The sequence below is a fragment of the Hyperoodon ampullatus genome (genome assembly GCF_949752795.1).
Source record: "Hyperoodon ampullatus genome assembly, chromosome: 1".
Taxonomy (NCBI): Eukaryota; Metazoa; Chordata; class Mammalia; order Artiodactyla; family Ziphiidae; genus Hyperoodon; species Hyperoodon ampullatus.
In genome coordinates this window covers 92,583,322-92,604,419 of record NC_136914.1, presented here as the reverse complement: position 1 = coordinate 92,604,419, position 21,098 = coordinate 92,583,322, and the positions used below count along the sequence as shown (strand labels likewise).

At 44.2% G+C, this 21,098-nt stretch overlaps 1 protein-coding gene across 2 annotated transcripts in view; it reads left to right on the top strand.

Moving 5' to 3' along the window:
* Positions 1-21,098, top strand: part of LNX1 (ligand of numb-protein X 1) — a gene marked incomplete at its 5' end in the record, with an annotated part of 128,776 nt that overhangs the window by 70,256 nt on the left and 37,422 nt on the right. For both annotated transcript variants that reach the window (XM_079701785.1, XM_079701786.1), the window contains 4 exons: positions 10,244-10,482; positions 10,987-11,139; positions 16,818-17,020; positions 19,704-20,075. In XM_079701785.1, the coding sequence (XP_079557911.1) occupies positions 10,244-10,482; positions 10,987-11,139; positions 16,818-17,020; positions 19,704-20,075 (967 nt within the window). The remainder of the gene's footprint in view (positions 1-10,243; positions 10,483-10,986; positions 11,140-16,817; positions 17,021-19,703; positions 20,076-21,098) is intronic.

Sequence of the window (21,098 nt, the reverse complement as noted above, 5' to 3'; positions counted from 1 at the left end):
CAAGTACTGTATGATCTCTCTTATATGTGGAATCTTAAAAACAAGAACAAAATTACAGATGCAGAGAATAGATTGGTTACCAGAGGCAGGGGTGAAGGAGGCCCAAAGGTATGAACTTCCAGTTGTAGAGTAAGTCATGGGCATGTATTATACAGCATGGGGACTACAGTTAATAATCTGCACAGCATATTTGAAGGTTGCTAAGAGAGTAGATCTTAAAAGGTTTCTTCACAAGGGAAAAAAACTTAATTGAATGTTAACTAGACTTACTGTGGCGATTATCTTACAATATATAAAAATATCGAATCATTATGTTGTACACCTCAAACTAATACAATGTTACAGGTCAATTATACCTCAATAAAATCTATCAAAGGGAATAAAACGTATCTAGGCGAACACAATTAAAAGCATAAACAGAAAGCATTTAATAAAGGGAGCAAGAAAGAAACACAGCTGTTCCCAGAATCTCTCAGGCTGCTCTGACACATGGCTGACCCCGTGTCTGTGAGTGCTGCGTGCAGTGTCGAGGATTTAGTGGTGAGCAAGACACGTTGGACTTTTACTTTTGGGGGGAGACGGTGATTTAACAGAGAAGTAAGTAAACACACAGAATCATTTCCAAAGATGTTAAGTGCTGGGAAGTGAAAGTGGGTGCTGGTGGGAGAGATGATCCACTTTAAACGACAGTCACGGAGCCTCTGTGAGGAGGTGACTTGGAGCTTTCTGTCGTCCCCTTCGTCCCTCCTGCTCTCCCCTACTCTCTCCCATGTTGGCATCCGACTTCTCAGTGCCCACTTGTCTCCTGTGCCCACGGGCATGGCTTTAGCCCTGCTGAACCCCAGAAGCGGCAACAGGCGGGTAGTCAGGCGGCCTCCAGCACCACCCCCAGCATCTGTCCTCCTCTTTGGTCTCACTTCAGCTCTGTACTTTCTTCATTTCTACTTTATCCCTTGGGATAAAGTCTGCACTGAACTCAGGAAACCTGGCATCTACCGTGCACTTGCATCCTTTGGGTCTTTAAATGTGGCATTCACACCTAGTCTGTCAGACTAATGTCACTCATTTTCCTAGACTCAGCTCAGATGTCACCTCTTCTGGGAAGCCTTCCTTGATTACCCCAAGCAGAGTGAATGGCCCCTTTCTCTGAGCTCTCCCAACACTTGGCTCGTACCTCCATCTCTCTCTGATAATGTGGCATGGCAGTTTTCTGTTTTCATGTCAGTCTCCTCACATGCATACACTGTATAGTATGTTTCTTTGCATCCATAGTGTCTAACATTATGCTTGATATACAATAATTATGTTGATTACTGCTTATTGAGTTGCTACTATATTCCAGGTACTGTTAGGGACTTGGCGTGAATCTTTAAATCTCAGTGTAAATAAACCTTGTGCCCATTTTACCTCTGGAAAATGAGGCTCAGAGGAATCAGGGAATTTGTCCAAAGTCGCAGACTGGTAGTGCCAGACCTAGGATTCACACTCAAATGTTTTAAACTTGAAAGCCTGAGCTTGTTCCACATCACTGTGCCCTCTTTCTCAGGAGGTCCTCCTTATGTGCTCATTGAATGAAAGAAACAAGGTCCTCCTTATGTGCTCATTGAATGAAAAAAACAAAGTATTTCAAAATCACCCATCCTGTTGTAGCAGCATAATCCATCAAAAGAAGGTATATGGCAACTATTTATTCCTCCTATATACATGATAGTTTTACAACCCAGACCCAATAAAATCCTATTAAAGTTATCAGGGAAGTATGTGAAAAGAAGAATTTTTTTAAAGTCTCACTTTTCCCTCTTTCACTTTTCTCATCTCGAGTCAGAGTGCAGGGAAATCATGAGCTTGCTGAGGGAAAAAGGGAGCCTGGCATGGGTATCACAACCAACCACAATTATATGTTAGCAGGACTGTGTGGGTGAATCATCAATTCCCAGTTTGGTAATTTCAATAGACAGAACACCCAAAAGGGGACTTCAGCTCAATTCAGTAAATGGTTGCTGAGTGCCTGCCCTAGGAAATCTATATGGTATGTGGACCCTCTGAAAGCCACCAGGTGAGCAAGATTTTGTCCCTTCTCTCCAGTCCCCTCCAGCCCCGTGGAGCAAGATGTGCCCAGAGCTGACTGGGCAGCTGAGGCAGGGCTGGTATGTCTTGACCGTCAGCCAGGAGGGACATGGGAATCCATGAGCTTGCTCTTTCCCAAGCACCAATATGATGAAGCCCTCTTGATCCTAAAGGGATAAAGTTTTCAAAGTTTGGTTCTATGGGCTTAATTATGGAACTAGACTCCCCCACCCCCGCCCCATTGGGAGTTTGTACTCTATAGAGAAAAAATGAGCAGGGAGGAAGAGGAAGGAAAAATAAGTAGGGTTAAGATGTGCCAGGGAAAAAGTTGCTGTTTTAAAAAGGGTACTCAGGGAAGGTAGACTTCAATCACGGACCTGATGGAGATGAGGGAGCAGACCCGACAGGAATCTGGAGCAAGTGTTACAGAGAGGGGTGGAGGGGGCCATGGAGAGACAGCAGAATGCAAGGCCCCTGAAGCAGGAGTGTGCTGGGCAAGTGTGAGGCCCAGCAGGAGGCCAGATGAGCGGGGGTTGGAGGTGAGGGTACAAGTAACAGGGACAGAGAATACAGGGCCTTGTGGGCCATTGTGAGGACCTTGTGTTTCAGTAACATTGGAGAGCCATTTTAAAAGGATCACACCGCTGCTGTGTTGAGAATAGATGGGGACGGGGCAGGGCAGAGAGTGTAGAAGCAGGAAGACCTCTCAGGAGGCCATTGCAATAACCCAGGCTTTGATGATGGTGGCTTGGACTAGGGCCGTGGCGGTGGAAGTGATGAGAAGGCGTTAGATCCTGGATAGATCTTGCTTGATTATACTTGGAGTGTCGAGAAAAAGAAAGGAATCGGGGCTGACTCCGGGGTTTTTGGTTTGAACAACAAGAAGGATGTAAGGCAAAACGGGGAAGGGGTGGGAAGAGCAGGGAAGCTTGGGGTGTTTGGATGTGTGAGGTTTGAGATGCCTATTGGACATGGGAGTGAAGATGTGGCATAAGCCGTTTGATGCAGGAGTCTGGAGTGCAGGGGATGCTCTGGGCTGGAGGCGAGGCCATGGGAGGGGAGAAAGCATGGCCTCACAGCCTGGATTCAAATCCCAGCTCCACTCTGATAGGTAGAAGGGAAGAAAGCCTTATCCAAGTTTCTGCACCCTCATCTGCAAAGTGGAGGTGGTTTAATTGACTTGACAGCTGGGACCACTGGGAGGGTTTAAGAAGACCACGTACGTGAAGCATAACGCATAGTACACAGTAGAGCAATAGATGTTAGCTCTTCCCAGCCCCCTTCTGTGTTGCCAGCCCCTGTGGTGAGGCCATGATCAATACAGCTCAGGGATGGCCTGGGATGTCAGCCTGGGGAGTTGGGACTTGACCCGGTAAGCACTGGGAAATATTTCCATGGGAAGTTTTTGAGCAAAAAGAAATTGTGTTGGAGACCTACTTGAGAATGGACTTGAGGATATGGGGAGTGGGAAGGGTAAGCTGTGACAAAGCGAAAGAGAGGCATGGACATATATACGCTACCAAACGTAAGGTAGATAGATAGTGGGAAGCAGCCGCGGAGCACAGGGAGATCAGCTCGGTGCTTTGTGACCGCCTGGAGGGGTGGGATGGGGAGGGTGGGAGGGAGGGAGATGCATGAGGGAAGGGATGTGGGAACAGATGTATATGTATGACTGATTCACTTTATTATAAAGCAGAAACTAATAAAAAAAATTTTTTTAAGAAAAAAAAAAAAGAAATTGTGTTGGTATGTTTGTGGTTAGGATGGATTGGATGGTGGGGAGGAGGGGAAAGACTGGGAACAGGGAGATGGGTTAGAGTGTGTTGCAAAGCCCTGGAGGCATGGTGTCAGGAGGGCCAGGGTGGGGGCCCTGGAGATGGAGTTGGGAGACAGGCACACGTGGCCGAGGCCCACCCTCAGCCCCCAGGGTCACCAGCACCCTGACACAGGCATTCTCTGAGCCAGAGCACTGTGGTTCCTTGAGGCTCCCGATGGCCCATCTCCCAGGTGCCTTGTCTGAGGACACGAAGGAGAGCCTGCCGCTCTCTGACAGTGATCACCTCTTCCTGCAGCAGGTGATGCAGGACCTTTAAGGTCCATCCATGTTGTTGCAAGTGGCAAGATCTCATTCTTTTTCATGGCCGAAAAATATTCTGTGGTATATATATATACATCACGTTTTCATTATTTAGCCATCAGAGGACACTTAGGTTGTTTCCATGCCTTGAGTATTGTAAGTAATACTGCAGTGAACATGGGGGTGCACATATCTTTTCCAGTTAGCATTTTCGATTTCTTCAGATAAATACCAAGTGGAAATGATGGATCATATGGCAGTTCTATTTTTAATTTTTTGAGGGACTTCCATATCATTTTCCATAGTGGCTGCACCAATTTATGTTCCTACCAGTAGTAGGAACATCCTCACCTTTTCTCCACATCCTCACCAACACTTGTAACCTCTTGTCTCTTTGATAATAACCATTCTAACAGGTGTGAGGTGATATCTCATTGTGGTTTTAATTTGCATTTACCTGATTAGAGAGTGATGTTGAGCATCTTTTCGTGTACCTATTGGCCATCTGTGTGTCTTCTGTGGAAAAATGTCTATTCAGATATTCCTTTTTTTATCATATTTTTTTGCTATTGAGCTGTGTGGGTTTTTTTATATATTTTGGATATTAACTTCTTATTAGATATGATTTGCAAATATTTTTTCCCATTCAGTAGTTGCCTTTTCATTTTGTTGATAGTTTCCTTTGTGGTGCAGAAGCTTTTTAGTTTATTTGTTTATTTTTGCTTTTTTTGCTTTTGGTGTCAGATTCAAAAAATCATCTATAAGACCAATATCAAGGAGATTACCATCTGTTTTTCTTTTAGGAATTTTATGGTTTCAGGTCATACATTTAAGTCTTTAATCTATTTGAGTTAACTTTTGTGTATGGTGTAAGATAGGGGTCCAGTTTCATTCTTTTGCATGTGGCTGTCCAGTTTTCCCAACACCATTTACTAAAGAGACTGTCCTTTCCCCATTGTATATTCTTGACTCCTTTGTCATAAATTAATTAACCATATATGTGTGGGTATATTTCTGGACTCTTTTCCATCTATCTACATCTGGCTTTTTGCCAATACCATACTATTTTGATTACTAGAGTTTTGTAATATAGATTTAAATCAAGGAGTGTGATGCATCCAGCTTTGTTCTTCTTTCTTAAGATTGCTTTGTCTATTTGGGGTCTTTTGCGGTTCTATACAAATGTTAGGATTGTTTGTTGTATTTCTATGAAAAACGCCATTGGAATTTTGATAGGGTTTGCATTGAATCTGCAGATTGCTTTGGGTAGTATGGACATTTTAACAATATTTTCCAGTCCATGAGCACACAGTATTTTCCCATTTATTTGTGTCATCTTCAGTTTCTTTCATCAATGTCTTATAGTTTTCAGTGTACAAATCTTTCACTTCCTTGGTCAAATTTATCCCTAGGTATTTTTCATGCAGTTGTACACGGAATTATTTTCTCAATTTCTCTTTCTGACAGTTCTTTGTTAGTGTATCGAAATGCAACAAATATTTGTGTATTGATTTTGTATCCTGCAACTTTACTGAATTCATTTATTCTAACAGTTTTTTTGGTGGGGTCTTTGAAGGTTTCTATATATAATATCATGTCATTGCAAAGAGTGACAGTTTCACTTTTCCTTTCCAATCTGGATAACTTTCATTTCTTGATTAATGACTCTTGGGCTGGTCTTCTTGAAGTAACACTCAGTGAAGGTCTGTGGAGGTTGCTGCACCCTTGAAATGGAACAGCACTGCTCGACACAGTCCCCCACCTGGCCTGATTAACATATGAATTTGCAAGCCCTGGTTTCAAGTAAGAGCAGACTGGGCAATTAATGAACTCAGTATGAGAGCAGACTCAATGTTTACCTAATTCAGAAGTGAACTGAGAAAGAAAGAATGCAAAGGAAGTTAGAAGGCTCAAGGGGAGGTTGTGTAGTTACCCAGACTGTTATAATGAGTATATTGAGGCTCAGTTTGTCGTGGACCACTTTTATTCTTCTGTCATCAGAAAGGAGCCCTCCCTGGGACTTCCATGGTGGTCCAGTGGTTAAGACTTTGCCTTCCAGTGCAGGGGGTGTGGGTTCAATCCCTGGTCCGGGAGCTAAGATCCCACATGCCTTGGCGCCAAAGAACCAAAACATAAAACAGAAGCAATATTGAAACAAATTCAATAGACTTAAAAAAAAAAAAAAAAAAAAAGGTCCACATCAAAATAACCTTTAAAAAAAGAAAAGAAAAGAAACGAAAGGAGCCCTCCCCTGCAAACTAGCTTGTGCCACCCGGTTGGCCGAGCTCTGAGCCCCTCAGAGCCTCTGTGAAGTATGCCGGGGGTCCATCCTGCTTCAGGTCAACCCCCATTAGTAGTGAACTCATGGACTCAGGAATTTTTGCAAGGAGGGTCATTTTCTCTTCTTACTTCCCTCCCCGCCCCCCCACCTATCCTTGCAAAAAAGACAAAAATTCCATGGCACACCCATCCGGTGTCAGCATTCTTATATTAAGACAGATTTGCCTCTACTCACTTTGATATAGGAGCTCAGGATCTCAACTCTGTTATTAACAAAACTGGTCATCAGAGTTGCTTTGAACAGTTGGCATATCCAAAGTGGTTGAAAAATGGTTTTCCATGTTTCTTGTGTGCATCCTTCAAGTTCATGGCCATCGCCCATCACCACCTGAGAGTACTTAGTGCTCAGGGATAACTAAAGGGAGAATAAATCCTGCTTGCTTTGAACACAACCCAGGGTTCAGCATATGTTCCTGTACTGGCCAAGGCTAATCAGCTCTTTCCCCCTCCTCCCCTCACTTGTGCCTGTAAATCAAGAGGCCCCAGGATTAGTCAACACAAAAGAGATAATTAGTAAGTACAAGCTGCTACCTTCATAGATCACCCTGTGCCTCAGATTCAAGCTAAGCCAAGAAGCTGAAACAAGCAACATTGCACAAGTATGAGCCTCTTTAGCAGACCATTTTTATACAAGGTTTATGAGTCTGAATGTTTAAATCTACCCTCCCCAGATATTGTAAGGATGTCTGGGATATGAGGCCAGAGAGGAGGCTTCTAAGTCATTTTATGAGGTTTTCCTTTCCTGGACTAAACTGTGTCTTTGGAACCCCAAGCATCTGAAACAGAAATGGCTTCTTAATGGCATAGTCTTGGGATTCAGAGATGTCTAAATACCTTAACTCTTCTCACAGATGTGGCAGCAGAATAAGATGCTACTTTTTTTCCACTGGGATATGCTATGTCCCCTCAGAAAGCCATGGCTTGTGCCTTTACCAGCCATTTGTCCAATTGGAAAATTCATTTCCTGCTCTGACAGGACACATGGTCAAGGACATTGCTGCCCCAAGAAAAGAAATACCGTTTCCAGTCCAACGAAATAGCCTAGGAACTTCCTAACCATGCGTTGTTAACCCGATACTGCTGGCTTACAGAGAAGTGTTCCACTCGTATGTTTATGACTTTGGAGCTGCTCAAATGCACGCTGACTTTCATTTTTTCCATCACACAATGTTTCTTCCAATTTTTGAGTTTCTCATATCAACCACTTCGCTATTTTTAAGCAGAACAATTCAAAGCCAAAGTAGCTAATCAGAACAGTAAAACCTCACCAATTCAAGCAGGGAGCTTGTACTCTTTCAGTGAGGGAAAAACTAGCATTAGAAACCGGGGTCCTGCTTCATCTTCTATAAGATAAGGAAGTAGGGTTGTATAATCAGAGTCCTTTTCTACTAATATTAAAACCACATTTCAGGGCTTCCCTGGTGGCGCAGTGGTTGAGAGTCCGCCTGCCAATGCAGGGGATACGGGTTCGTGCCCCGGTCCGGGCCTGCGTACCACAAAAAAAACACACCACATTTCATCAAATCATCATCATTGATTATAAGAAGCATCATATTTTATGTACCAACAAGAAAACAAATTTTTATTTCTTTTTTTTTTTTTTAACTTATTTGTTTGGTTGCTCCAGGTCTTAGTTGTGGCTCGCGGGCTCCTTAGTTGTGGCTCCAGGGCTTCTTAGTTGCGGCATGCGAACTCATAGTTGCAGCATGCATGTGGGATCTAGTTCCCTCACCAAGGATCGAACCCGGGCCACCTGCATTGGGAGCATGGAGTCTCATCCACTGTACCACCAGGGAAGTCCCCTAACAAGAAAATTTTAAAACTGCCACTGGTTAAATCATTCCAAAACACCTTTAAAGCTATCCCTGCAATGCATGTGTTGGTCAGATCAGACTTTGAAATCCATTCAGACAAATATGGTGACCTCTCCTGCCCTCTAGTTGTACTGTTTGGCATGAACTAGGCCTGTCCTTTTGGATGATCTCAGTAACAAAGTGTGACATCACTTTTCATCTCCTTGGGGGTATCTTTCTTGCTAAGCAAATAAAGCATTTGCTTGTCTCTTTGCAAGAAAATCAGAAATTGCTGCGCTCCTTCTAACAACAAATATTTACCACCAATATCAAATTTACATGCCACTGCTCCATTTTTGAGACTTTCCATATATACAGTAACTTTTCATTGCAATGCTAAATCATAATGTAATCTTTTCTAAGACATTGAAGAGCAATTAAACTCAATGGCATAGTACCAAGAGTGGAGGCAACTCAATGGAAGGGACAAGATGGACACCTGTGACCATGTTTCCTTGGACAGTGGCATTTGTGTCATGACTGCAGCTTGGCAACCTGAAGCTGTGGGACCCCATCAATCACCCACACATCCTAACCTCAGAGAAGTTAAAATGTGACAAAACAGGCATCTTAGAATGGTTGAATTATGGAAGTAGCTACAATCTGTTGAGAATTTTCTATATATCTGGCAAGATACATTAGAACTAAACTCTTAACAAGACTTAATGTCAACCAGACCTTACAGCAACCCAAGATGTATGTGCAGGTTAGAAAGTTTAACCAGGTTAACAAAATTGTATCCCAGATCACACAGCTAGGTAAATTTCAGAGCAAGGATTCCCCTCCAGACAAAAACCATAGATCTGATTCTGTAGGCCATATAAATCATGTGCACATCAACTGCAGACTGCTGTTTGATTCCATTCATAAGCATCACTCCAAACAGGCTCCCAAAGCATTATTTAAAATAGCTCAACCGTATAAGGTTTTCTGTATTGAGTTGGTAATAATTTATTAATTAACATCCATTATATGCAAATGGCCACTTCTTAAAGGGACTCACCCATTTGATTTTTGCCTTCATAACCACTGGTAGCTGGTTTGGCTGTCTGAAGCACTTCCTCACCACAGTGAATGAGAGAGTTAAATCCTCACCATTTGCTGATCAAAACCCGACCTAAGAGCTGAGACGACTTGCCCAGTGACAGTGGAAGAGCATCCATAGCAAAATATGGACTCAGGTTGGCTCAAACCTCGGTGTCCTGGCCCTTACGTTTGCTCTTTAACATGCATGGTGAATGGATATAGACCTGTTTTTTAAAGACCATGAATGTTCTTTTACCTTCCCAATGTTAAAAGACATGAAAACTTTTAGCACATGGGAGCCCCCAGACCCTGGTCCTGGCCACTCAGACCAGCCCAGAAGTGGAGACTGGAAACCAGCAAGCCTGCCTCTAGAGAATGTGAAGCTGAACCAACTCCTGTGGCTTTGTAGTGAGGGCATTTCTGTTTCCATGGACAGTTAAATATGGAATCTGGGAGGAGCTTTGTATTTATGGTCAGTGGTTTGGGAACTAAACCCAAAAGAAGGGACTGAGAGGGTGACTAAGGACTTTCATGGTCAAAATAAACACCAGCAAGAAGGAATTACCACATCCAAATAGCTGAAGACTGCCAGCCTCAAGCCCTAGTCTTGTAGACCCCATGACAGCTCTCATAATTTGCATTCCAGGGGCTAGTGTAGAGAGTGCTTTAACAGATTGCTGTAGACATCTTTTAAAAATTGTTCTTTCAAGTCATTCATTCATTTGGTTGGCAAGTGTACATTGACTTACGTCCATGTGAAAAGGGAGAGGAACCAGGGATGAGCAAGTCAATTTCCAAGGGTAGCAAGCACGTGTACTAGAAGAGTCCTGGTTGAACAATGCGCAAAGCCTCCTCTGACCTCCTGCTGGTTTTGTTGCAGCTGCAAAGGCGCCTCCCACTATGGCCTCACCAAAGACAGGAAGAGGCACTCTCAGGATGGCTGTCCAGACGGCTGTGCCAGCCTCACAGCAACAGCACTCTCCCCAGAGGTTTCTGCAGCTGCCACCATCTCCTTAATGACAGACGAGCCTGGCCTAGACAACCCTGCCTACGTGTCCACAGCAGAGGACAGTCAGCCAAACAGCCCCCTGGACTCTGGCCGGAGCAACCGAACAAGGGGTGAGTCAAAGGGGGTTGTTGTCCGGGAATGGGCTCCTTGGCCTTGGGATTGCCCTCTCTGGAAAGTTATAGAAACGTTTTTTCAAGGGAAAAACATTCTGGTAGTTTTGGCAGCAACCCAACATCCAGTTCTCCAGAGTGAAATGAAACCGCGAGGACCTGAGATCATTAGAAATGTGTGTAATCTGACCTGGCGAAAGGGGTTGAAGTTAGACCTAGTGATTCATCACTCCCTCGGTGTCCCTACCTTCCCATCCAGGTGGCTCGAAAAAAGTGCAGTTATATTCCATCCAGCCCAGGGAAAAAAAACAAGCAGATTTTAAATAAACCATCCATACTGCATTGTAGAAAACTGAGAATATACAGGTAAGCAAATGCTATCATCCCACCACCTAGAAGTAATCACCGTTCCCGATGGGTTGTGCGTGTCTTACCAGCCGTGTCCATAAAAGAGGACTTCTGTGAATGCGTAGCTACTCTCCCTTCCTTCTCTCTTGTCCTCAGCACGGCCCTTTGAGCGATCCACCATCAGAAGCAGATCTTTTAAAAAAATAAACCGAGCCTTGAGTGTTCTTCGAAGGACAAAGTGTGGAAGTACAGTTGTCAACCAAGCTGAGCAGGGCAGAGAGAATTCTGAAAACACCACTGCCCCTGACGGTAAGTGGCCTCCCAGTAAGGCTGGGCTTCCAGAATGACGCCTCCAGGCGTGATGACAACCAGACCGCCCCCCCACCACCACCGCTTTCTATGACACCTCTCTTCCCAAGGGCATAAATATGTCTTACCTTGATTAGCCTACTTCTTGCATAAGTAACCAAAGGCAGAAATTATTGTTCTCTTTTTACATAGATTGAGGGAAAAGGTTTTGGAACCCTTACCTTCATGTGCTAGCTTAGTGCATATAAAGAATAATATAGGTTTTTTTTTTAACTGAATTATGCCTCAATTTATTTGTTTATTTATTTATTTTTGTCTGCTTTGTGTTTTCGTTGCTATGCGTGGGCTTTCTCTAGTTGTGGAGAGCGAGGGCTACTCTTCGTTGCGGTACACAGGCTCTAGGTGCACGGGCTTCAGTAGTTGTGGCATGCAGGCTCAGTAGTTGTGGCTCGTGGGCTCTAGAGCGCAGGCTCAGTAGTTGTGGTGCATGGGCTTAGTTGCTCTGCGGCATGTGGGATCTTCCCAGACCAGGGATTGAACCTGTGTCCCCTGCACTGGCAGGCAGATTCTTAAGCACTGCGCCACCAGGGAAGTCCCAAGAATAATGCAGTTAAGTGAAGAACATTTAGAACAGTGCCTGGCACATACTAAATGCTATGTAGGTATTTATCCTTATTACCACTTTGTATGATGTGTGGTTCTGAGTGTTTTCCATGCATTAACTCATTTAATCCTCAACAACTCTTTGAAGTAGCTACTACTATTATCTATGTTTTACAGATGAGGAAACTGAGACACCAGGAGGTTACTTAGCTTGCCCCAAATTACCCTTCTAAACTTGGAATCCAGGTTAATGTAGTTCTAGAATCTATGCAAAGGAAGTTTCTGGATCTTAGATCCTATGTGTTTTCCCCAGTATAAATGGAGCTGAGAAAATACTGTCCTGTCCTTTCTTTTCATCTAATATTAGACCTTTACAGCAGTAATAATAGTAGCTTAATTTTTTTTTTTGAGCTTTCCTGGGTGCCAGGTAGTGCTCTAGGTCATTTAAAGGTCACAGTGCTAAGGACAGTGATCGTGATTCTCATTTTACAGAAGAAAGTTAGACTCTGAGAGATTGGGTAACTAGTCCAAAGTCACCCAGCTGGAAAATGGCAGACCTAGGATTTTAACTTGGGTCCTCTGGCTACAGAGCCCACTCGTTTACCCACTGGATTAAGCACCCTCCACTCCTTCGAGGTTGGGAGGTAAATCCAAAACCACCGTCTTTATCATGTCCTCAGAGAACTTGCGAGCAGTCGTATAAGACCCCTGCTTATCCCCTCTCACCCTGTACACACGCTACATGCTCTGACTACCCTGAACTTATTGCCGTCCTGTAAATACTGTCTCTCTCACTTCCATGTTGTGTCCGTCCTGTACTCTCATGCCCCTTCAGCTGGCATCCTAATTCCTCTTTCCAGGCTCAGCATAGGCTTTGCCTCCTCCTGGGAGCCCTCCTTGACTCCCTCAGTCCCCTGTATCTCTGTTATAGCAATGTCACCTTTCATCGTTAACTGTACCAACGGGGGCAGGGGCTCTTTATCTAAGTCTTTGTGTTCTCAAGGCCAAGCACAATATCTGGCACATAATAGTTTTTGCTGAATGTTTCTGTAATGAGTAAAAGGATTATAACTTCCTTTCTGCCAGTCTTCCCCCCATTAAAGGCTCCTTAATTCCATTCCATGTCAAGTTTTCTCCTACCTGAATAAGATTGATTTGCATGTTTATTGCAGAAACTTTTAAAATAAGAGATTACTATGTGTAAGACATTGGCCTAGGCTCTGTACTTTTTTTTTTTACTGAAGTACAATTGATTTACAATATTATGTTAGTTTCAGATGTACCACATAGTGATTCAATATTTTTATAGATTGTACTTCATTTATAGTTATTATAAAATATTGGCTATATTCCCTGTGCTGTGCAATATACCCTTGTAGCTTATTTATTTTATACATAGTTGTTTGTACCTCTTAATCCCCTACCCCATTTTGCTCCTCTCCTCTTCCCTCTCCCCACTGGTCACCACTAGTTTGATCTCTATATCTGTGTATCTGTTTCTGTTTGTTTTTATTTTCTAGATTCCACATGTAAGTGATAACATACAATATTTGTCTTTTTCTGTCTGACTTATTTCACTTAACATAATACCCTCCAGGTCCATCTACATTGTTGCAAACAGCAGAATTTCATTCTTGTTTATGGCTGAGTAGTATTCCATTGTATACATACCACATCTTCTTTACCTATTCATCTGTTGATGAACACTTAGCCAAGCTATGGAAGCAACCTATCTTGGTAAATAATGCAGCTATGAACACTGAGGTGCATGTATCTTTTCAGATTAATGCTTTTGTTTTCTTTGGATATATACCCAGGAATGGAATTACTGGATGATATGGTAGTTCTATTTTTAGTTATTTGAAAAACCTCCATGCTGTTTTCTATAGTGGCTGCATCAATTTACATTCCTACCAATGGTGTACTAGGGTTCCCTTTTCTCCACATCCTCGCCATCATTTGTTATTTGAAGACTTTTTGATGATGGCCATTCTGACAGGCGTGAGGTGATTAGTGATGTTGAGCATCTTTTCATGTGCCTGTTGACCATATCTGTACATCCTCTTTGGAAAAATGCCTTTTCATGACTTCTGCCCATTTTTTAATCAGGTTGTTTGTTTTTTTGATATTGACTCGTATGAGCTGTTTATATAGTTAAGCTCTGTACTTTTATATAAAGATTATAAAATCCAGCTCCTGGCTCCAAGAAGTTCATTCAAGACTAAAACAATAAAATACCATAAAGAGTGAGATATAAATAAACGAAAATGGCAGCTGTCAAGAGAGGAGCACCACTTCCCAGTGGGACAGTGTAATCCGTGTTTAAGGAGTGGTTATGACCTGGATGGGCATGGGGATCTTGACTGTGCTGGAAAGTAGTGGGAGATGAGGTTAAGGCCAGATTAGAAGGGTCCTGGATGCCATTTAGGAGTCTTGACTTGGGGCAGTGAACACACCTGAAAGCTTTTGCGTAGAGTTATAGCAGGATGGAAGCTGTGTTTCAGGAAGATGAAGATGGCAGCTGTGTTATGAGTGCAGGGGCTTCAAGTAGGAGAGAATGGATTTCCTCAGGTGCTCCAGGAAGCTATTACTCCACAGTGGGGTGAGGTATTAAGACTCAATGAGGCTGCTACAGGATTTGTGAGGCAACAAAGCTTTTAAAAATGGCCTTAGGATCTCATTGCTTCAGTAAGTAACCCGCGGTTAGTATGGTGAACGCCCACGGTTTATCCATCCTTTTCATATCAGTAAAGAGACTGGCTTCACTACTTATCAGCTGTGTGACCTGGCCAGGTTACCTGACTTCTCTAAGCTTTAGTATTTCATCATCCAAAAAAACAGGGATGATAATAATCTAGTTCAAAGGGTTGCTGTGAGGACTAAACAAACAACAAAATGTCATGCAAATTGCTTAGCTCAATGGCCAGCATATAATAAACACTTGGTAAATGATACTATATCACTTAGTCCTTAAGTAAGGACACAATATTGAAAACTGTTTCTTTTCAGACCAGCACTAGTTTGGCAGTTTAAAAATTACTTTAACTCTCGAAGGGAAGGTCACTAGGGTCTCATTATTGTAGCTCTAATTAACATTTCCAAGTGTGACTGGGTATGTCCTTTCAGACTATCAAACATCCTTGATTGGTTAGATTTGGGAGCATGGTTTTTGTAAATCTGTTGGGAAAAAAAGTAGAAAGGGAGAGGGAGGAGAGAGAGAAAACCAGCAGCTTTGATGATAATTTCCAAATCTTTCTTTGCTCAAAATGATTTTTTTTAAGAACTTCCATTTCCTTGTCACCAGACCTGTTCCAACAAATACTTGTGGATAGAGCCTACTTAAGGTAATCAAGATAGTTTAAACGTTAATTGAACTCAGTCACCCAAGCACTGTTAGCACCAGGAGCTGACAGATGAAGGCTGCTGCCCACAGCCTTACAGCAAAGCCCAATTGCTTACATCAATTAACTCCCAGTGGGGGGTAAAGACCCACATTTACAACGTCTCCAGCTTCCTCTGGCCGCTAAATTGCTTTGTTTATCATGTTCTGCAATACTTAGAAATAATTTTAATTCTTGCTGTATTGTTCCTAGAGAGTTGAGTACTCATTCATGAACTCATAGTTCATTAGGGAAAATGCATTAAGGTCATGGGTTTTGAAAATAGTCAGAAAGAGTATTTTATGTAGAACCAGGCCTGCAGTTTTGATCTTTCCCGATGACATAATTAAGGGAGAATCATAGGGCAGAGGCAGCTGTCAGCAGCTACAGGAGACAAAAGCATCAGCGCTTTCAACATCCTAACTCGAGCCTCAAGCAACTGGGGAGGAGCTGCAGCTCCCGTCAAACTAGGTGTTGCGTGGCTGGCATTTCCTGGTGTCCCCCCCACCCCATCCCCCCGCGTAGGCTTCTATTCCAACTGAGGTGGAGAACAGCGCCAGTCGTTGCTGCTGGCTATGGGTCTGTAGACCAAGTCCCCTGTGGACCCATTGCCGGCTGTGGACCCCTGGCTTCAGGGGACTCTGAGGAAGGTGACAGGAGAGACAGTCATCAGGATTCCCGGGTTCTGACCTGGCTCTGAGGACAACCACCTAACTGCCACCTCCAGCCAGTCGTGTCACTTCTCCTCTCCGAGCTCACGCATGCTCCCCTGTGAAACAAAGGTCTGACTGTCACTGTCAAACTACATAGCCTGAGAAGCTCTTCTGTGTGGGGTCCCAGCAGGACGGGGGACCTGTGACAGATTTCAAGGGGAAAGAGTCCTCAGTGAAAAGATAAAGTTTGGAAACACCAGCCTGGGTCTCTGAATCTCCTTTTGGCTCTGAATCCAGCCATACAAGTGGATCGGGGACGAACCTCTTGATGCCACCAGCTAGGCTTGGGCCTCTTTCCTTGATCATGAATTAGGCCATTTGACTTCCCTTTACTGACAACAGGGTCGGGTAGAGAGGACTGATTCACTAAGCCTGAAAAGCAGGTCCTCCCAGGAGGAAATCTTCAAGATGATCAAAAAGAGCAGAACAGGCTTGTTCTGTTTTGCCCGTTGATTAGTAAGTGATCAAACTGCAGTCCATTCCATAATGACTGTTCGTTCATTCCTCTTCATTCAGTAAACATAGGCTGAAGTCTCCTGTGTACAGAGATCTGTGCACAGAAGTACAAAACAGCCAGAAATTATGTCCTCAAGGATCTTAGCGTCCAATGGTGGGTATAAGAAATGGGCATGAATAATTAATAATAATAATAATAATAATAGAAGGCTCGGTGCCATGAGAAATAAAGCTTTATGGGAAATGGGAAGTTTAGAGAGAGCAGGGGGAAAAGGGTCAGGGTAGAGTTTAATTGGAAGGGATCATTTCATGCAGGCCTTGAAGGAAAAATTGGGTTTAGGCCTAGAATGGAAAACATTCCAGGCAGAGAAACTTATGCTGGCACAGAGGCAGGAAGATGGAAAACATGTACAAGGAACGACGAATAGTTTAGTTTGGCTGGAACCAAAGTTTGGCAAGAAAAGGAGTGGTTGGAAATGTCCATTGGGGGGGTGTCTTAAATAAATACTGTCTCTGTCCATTTTAGTCTTTCCAAGGCTGTATCACCTGATTCCATATGGTGAAATTACCAGAGTCAAGATCAATCGAGCGGATCCCAATGAAAGCCTCTCCATTAGGCTTGTGGGAGGCAATGAAACCCCGCTGGTCCATATCATTATCCAGCACATTTATCGTGATGGGGTGATTGCCAGAGACGGCCGGCTATTGCCAGGAGACATCATCCTAAAGGTAGAGACCACGGCTGTGGAGCTATGAAGAGGGTCTTAGCAAAAGTCACTTCAGAGCACATCATTGGGTGGATGAATGGATGGATGGATGGACAGACGGACGCATGGGTAAAGCACTAACATAAATGTGGAGCCGTCACTTTCCATAGCTCTTATGTTGATATGGCTCTTCATACAAGATTTGTAATCTGAGATAGGTCCCTAACCCTTCTGTCTTTCTTGTTTTGGTTTGGTTTGGTTTGGTTTTTTTTGGCCATGCCACACAGCATGCGGGATCTTAGTTCCCCGACCAGGTGCCCCCTGCAGGGGAAGTGCGGAGTCCTAACCAGCGGACCACCAGGGAATTCCCTTTCTTGTTCTTTTGATCTCTCTTTCTCTCTCTGTATAAATACTGTCTATCTTTTTTTTTTTTTTTTTTTTTTTTTTTTGCGGTACGCGGGCCTCTCACTGTTGTGGCCTCTCCCGTTGAGGAGCACAGGCTCCGGACGCGCAGGCTCAGCGGCCATGGCTCACAGGCCCAACCGCTCCACGGCATGTGGGATCTTCCCGGACTGGGGCGCGAACCCACGTCCCCTACATCGGCAGGCGGACTCTCAACCACTGCACCACCAGGGAAGCCCCTCTGTATCATTTTGTCTCTGTGTTCCCCTCCTTCCTCGGCCTTCTGCTATCTTCTCCCTCCCTTTTCTCTACCTCTGCGTTCTTCTCTCTTCCTTTTCCTCCTCCCTCCTCTCTCTTACTCTCTCACCCTTTCCTCCCACTTTAAGTAGAATAACATAAAACAATATGAAACTGAAACCTATATCTTCTTAAATTGTTTTTAGAGCAGATAAATGGAACATTTTATATTTTACCTAATCACTTACATTCACACACCCCTCTAAAGTAAATTTCCTATAGCTTAATGGCCCTTCACACACACACAAACACAAATCCCTAAGCTATTCTGCCAACCCACAGACATTCCAGGGGAGACAGGTGGTGGAAGAGAACACGTTGGACATTACTGTCCTCTGAGGCTTGACTGAGGGGAAGGATGCTAGGGAGGAATTTTCAGAAGAAGAGAAAGGATAAAGGAAGAGTTGTTTATCAGACAGAAGTCCAACATGTGCCAAAAGTGATAAGAAAAAATCCCTGCCTTGGTCATATATTTCCTGTCTGATACTCAGATGACAGTTTAATCCCATCCCTTCTGGGTTGCTGAGGGGCCAGCTCCTGATACATCATGAGCTGTTTCTCTGGCAAAGAAATTCTTATTGTTTGGAATAAGAGGAGAAAGAACTTAAAGCAGTTATTGTAGAAACACTGATATTCTCACTGGCCTCCGAGGTGGAGTATGAGGCAGGGCCCGTCAACCTCAAGGGACAATCAGCCGTGCAATCAGCGACACTCTGCATGGCTTCCTCCCAGTTCTGTGGAAACTATGCTGCCTGGGACGGTTGCATAAGGAAAACCTTTTTGATTCTTGTGACCTTCAACTGGAACTTGCAAGCAAAAGAGCTGCCAGGAGTATTTAGCAGGCGACCCTGACTTTCTTTTGGCCTGGGTGTGATGGGGAAAACCAGACCCGGGATAAGGTGTCAGAGCAGAGCCAGGTCTTTGAGCTCACCTGTGCTTGGACAAAGGTGATGAGCCTTGTCCAAGCACGAGGGAGCCTCCATCCATCCCTGGAGATGCAACGGAGGACTAGTGATGGCACGCTGCAGGCAGGCCCGTGAAATCTCATTCCAAGATTCTTCTAACAGCTGGCTGCAAGTACAGGAAATCTTACCAAACCATAGAAATTCAAGAAGGTTGTTTCTCTTCTGTGAGGCCTCCTTCCTTAAGCACAGAGTGGAGTGCTGCTGTGAAATTATTTTCTTCTCAGGCAGTGACCACAACTGGGATCTGAAACCTTCAGGCTGGGCCTGCCTAGAGTAATTAAAACCAGAAAGCCCCATGCAGCATCAGCTCTGAAGATCATTAGTGAGGCACAAATGAGTGGGCCAAGCTGGCCTAATAATGTGATCCAGCCTTTCAATAAAAGAGCCTAGAAGCTTCCATTCACATCAGTTTGTTTGAAACTGTAGAGATTTTTTTTCTCTCCTTTGCTGAGAACATGGGCAAAAGAACTTGTAGGTGAACACCTGGAGACTTGACACACACACACACACACACACACACACACACACACACACGCACGCACGCAGTAGTGGGGCCTAGAAGTTCCAGTACAGGTGATCCAGGGAGAAAAATTCATCTGGAGATGTTTGGAAAGAAAATGCCAACTCAGTTTGATTTAAACAACAGTTTAATGTAAACATTAATCGGAAATTTTCTTTTCTTCTTTTGCCTCTTCCCACTTTTTCTTCCTTTTCCTCCCCCCTTCAGCTGAAAAATAAGTTTAGCAAGCAACAGAAAGGAGGGTTAGGACTATATAAATTCAAGGGCCTGTGTAAGGACCAGACTGAAGAAAGATGGTGTCTGCTGAGAGAGAGTTGAAAAGGTGTGCAGCTAATACTCAAGGAAACCAGGTTACAAGTCCTGTTGGAAGATGGGGGGTATTTGGACGGAGAAGGTGATAGAGCAGAGTGGTCCTTCAGGAAGGGCCCCAGTGAGTCTGTGGGCTGGGCCTTTGGGGCAGGGTTGTGGCCGGTGGAGCAGACGGCTCGGTCGCTGCAGATTCTGAGGTCCCCTTGCCCTAGGTCAACGGGATGGACATCGGCAACGTACGGCACAACTATGCCCTGCACCTCCTGCGGCAGCCCTGCCAGGTGCTGTGGCTGACGGTGCTGCGGGAGCAGAAATTCCGGAGCAGGACTGATGGGCAGCCCCTGGACACCTACGGGCCCCGGGATGATAGTTTCCACGTGATCCTCAACAAAAGCAGCCCGGAGGAGCAGCTTGGAATAAAACTAGTACGCAAGGTGGATGAGCCTGGGGTGTTTATTTCCAACGTTCTGGATGGTGGCGTGGCAGACCGACACGGTCAGCTGGAGGAGAACGATCGTGTGTTAGCCATCAATGGACATGACCTTCGGTACGGCAGCCCGGAAAGTGCAGCTCATCTGATTCAGGTGGGTCACGGGTCATTACAAGATCCCAGTCAGAAATTGCCAGCATGATCAGGAACACTCATCACCCTGACCCACCTACCCTGTTACTACCCCGTGTGACATACAGTGCCTCCCTTTCGAGGAGTTGAGGGTGGAGGGCCAGGGAAGAATATTAGTCGAGCAAACGGTGTGTCTTGGGGTCATGGCCATTCCATTGGTGTTGCCAGTCATCCAGTCTGACGGCAGGTAAACACATTAGGCAAGGTGTTGCAACCTCACCAGGTTAAGATCACTCAAGGTCAGTGGGGTTGTGTCACCCCTGTACCTAGTATGATAGTCATAGACCCAGAGCTCACTTAGATGTGTTCTGGACACTTCCAAGACATCTGGTTGTACCAACTCCTGTAAGAAGCTGTGCCATGTGCCCTCCAGGGATCCTGTGGACAAGAAACCACTGTAGGATTGGCTAAGGCTGAGACCTGTCTCCATGGCTAAGTCCAGCCCCCTTCGAAAGCCCAAGGGAACTCAAATATGAACCTAAGGAAGTCCCCCTATAAGAGAGGCATACAAATTATCATTAGTCAGGCAAATAGAGCTCACGATAGCCTGACATTAGTTCAAACTAATTCACTCTCCAGACAGACATGATGTTACCAAGCCCCAGCATGCATCCTGTTGACTTTGGCTGGGTCGCCATGAGTTTTTCTTTTTGTTGTCGTTTTTTTTTTTTTTTTTCATTGAACTATAGTTGATTTACAATGTTGTGTTTCAGGTATACAACAGAGTGATTCAGTTTTACGTATATATGTATAATTTATTCTTTTTCAGATTCTTTTTCCTTATAGGTTATTACAAAATATTGAGTGTAGTTCCCTGTATTATACAGTAGGTCCTTGTTGGTTATGTATTTTATATATACTAGTGTGTATATGTCAATCCCAAACTCCTAATTTATCCCTCCCCCACCTTCCCCTTTGGTAACCATAAGTTTCTTTTCTATGTCTGTGGATCTATTTCTGTTTTGTAAATAAGTTTATTTGTATC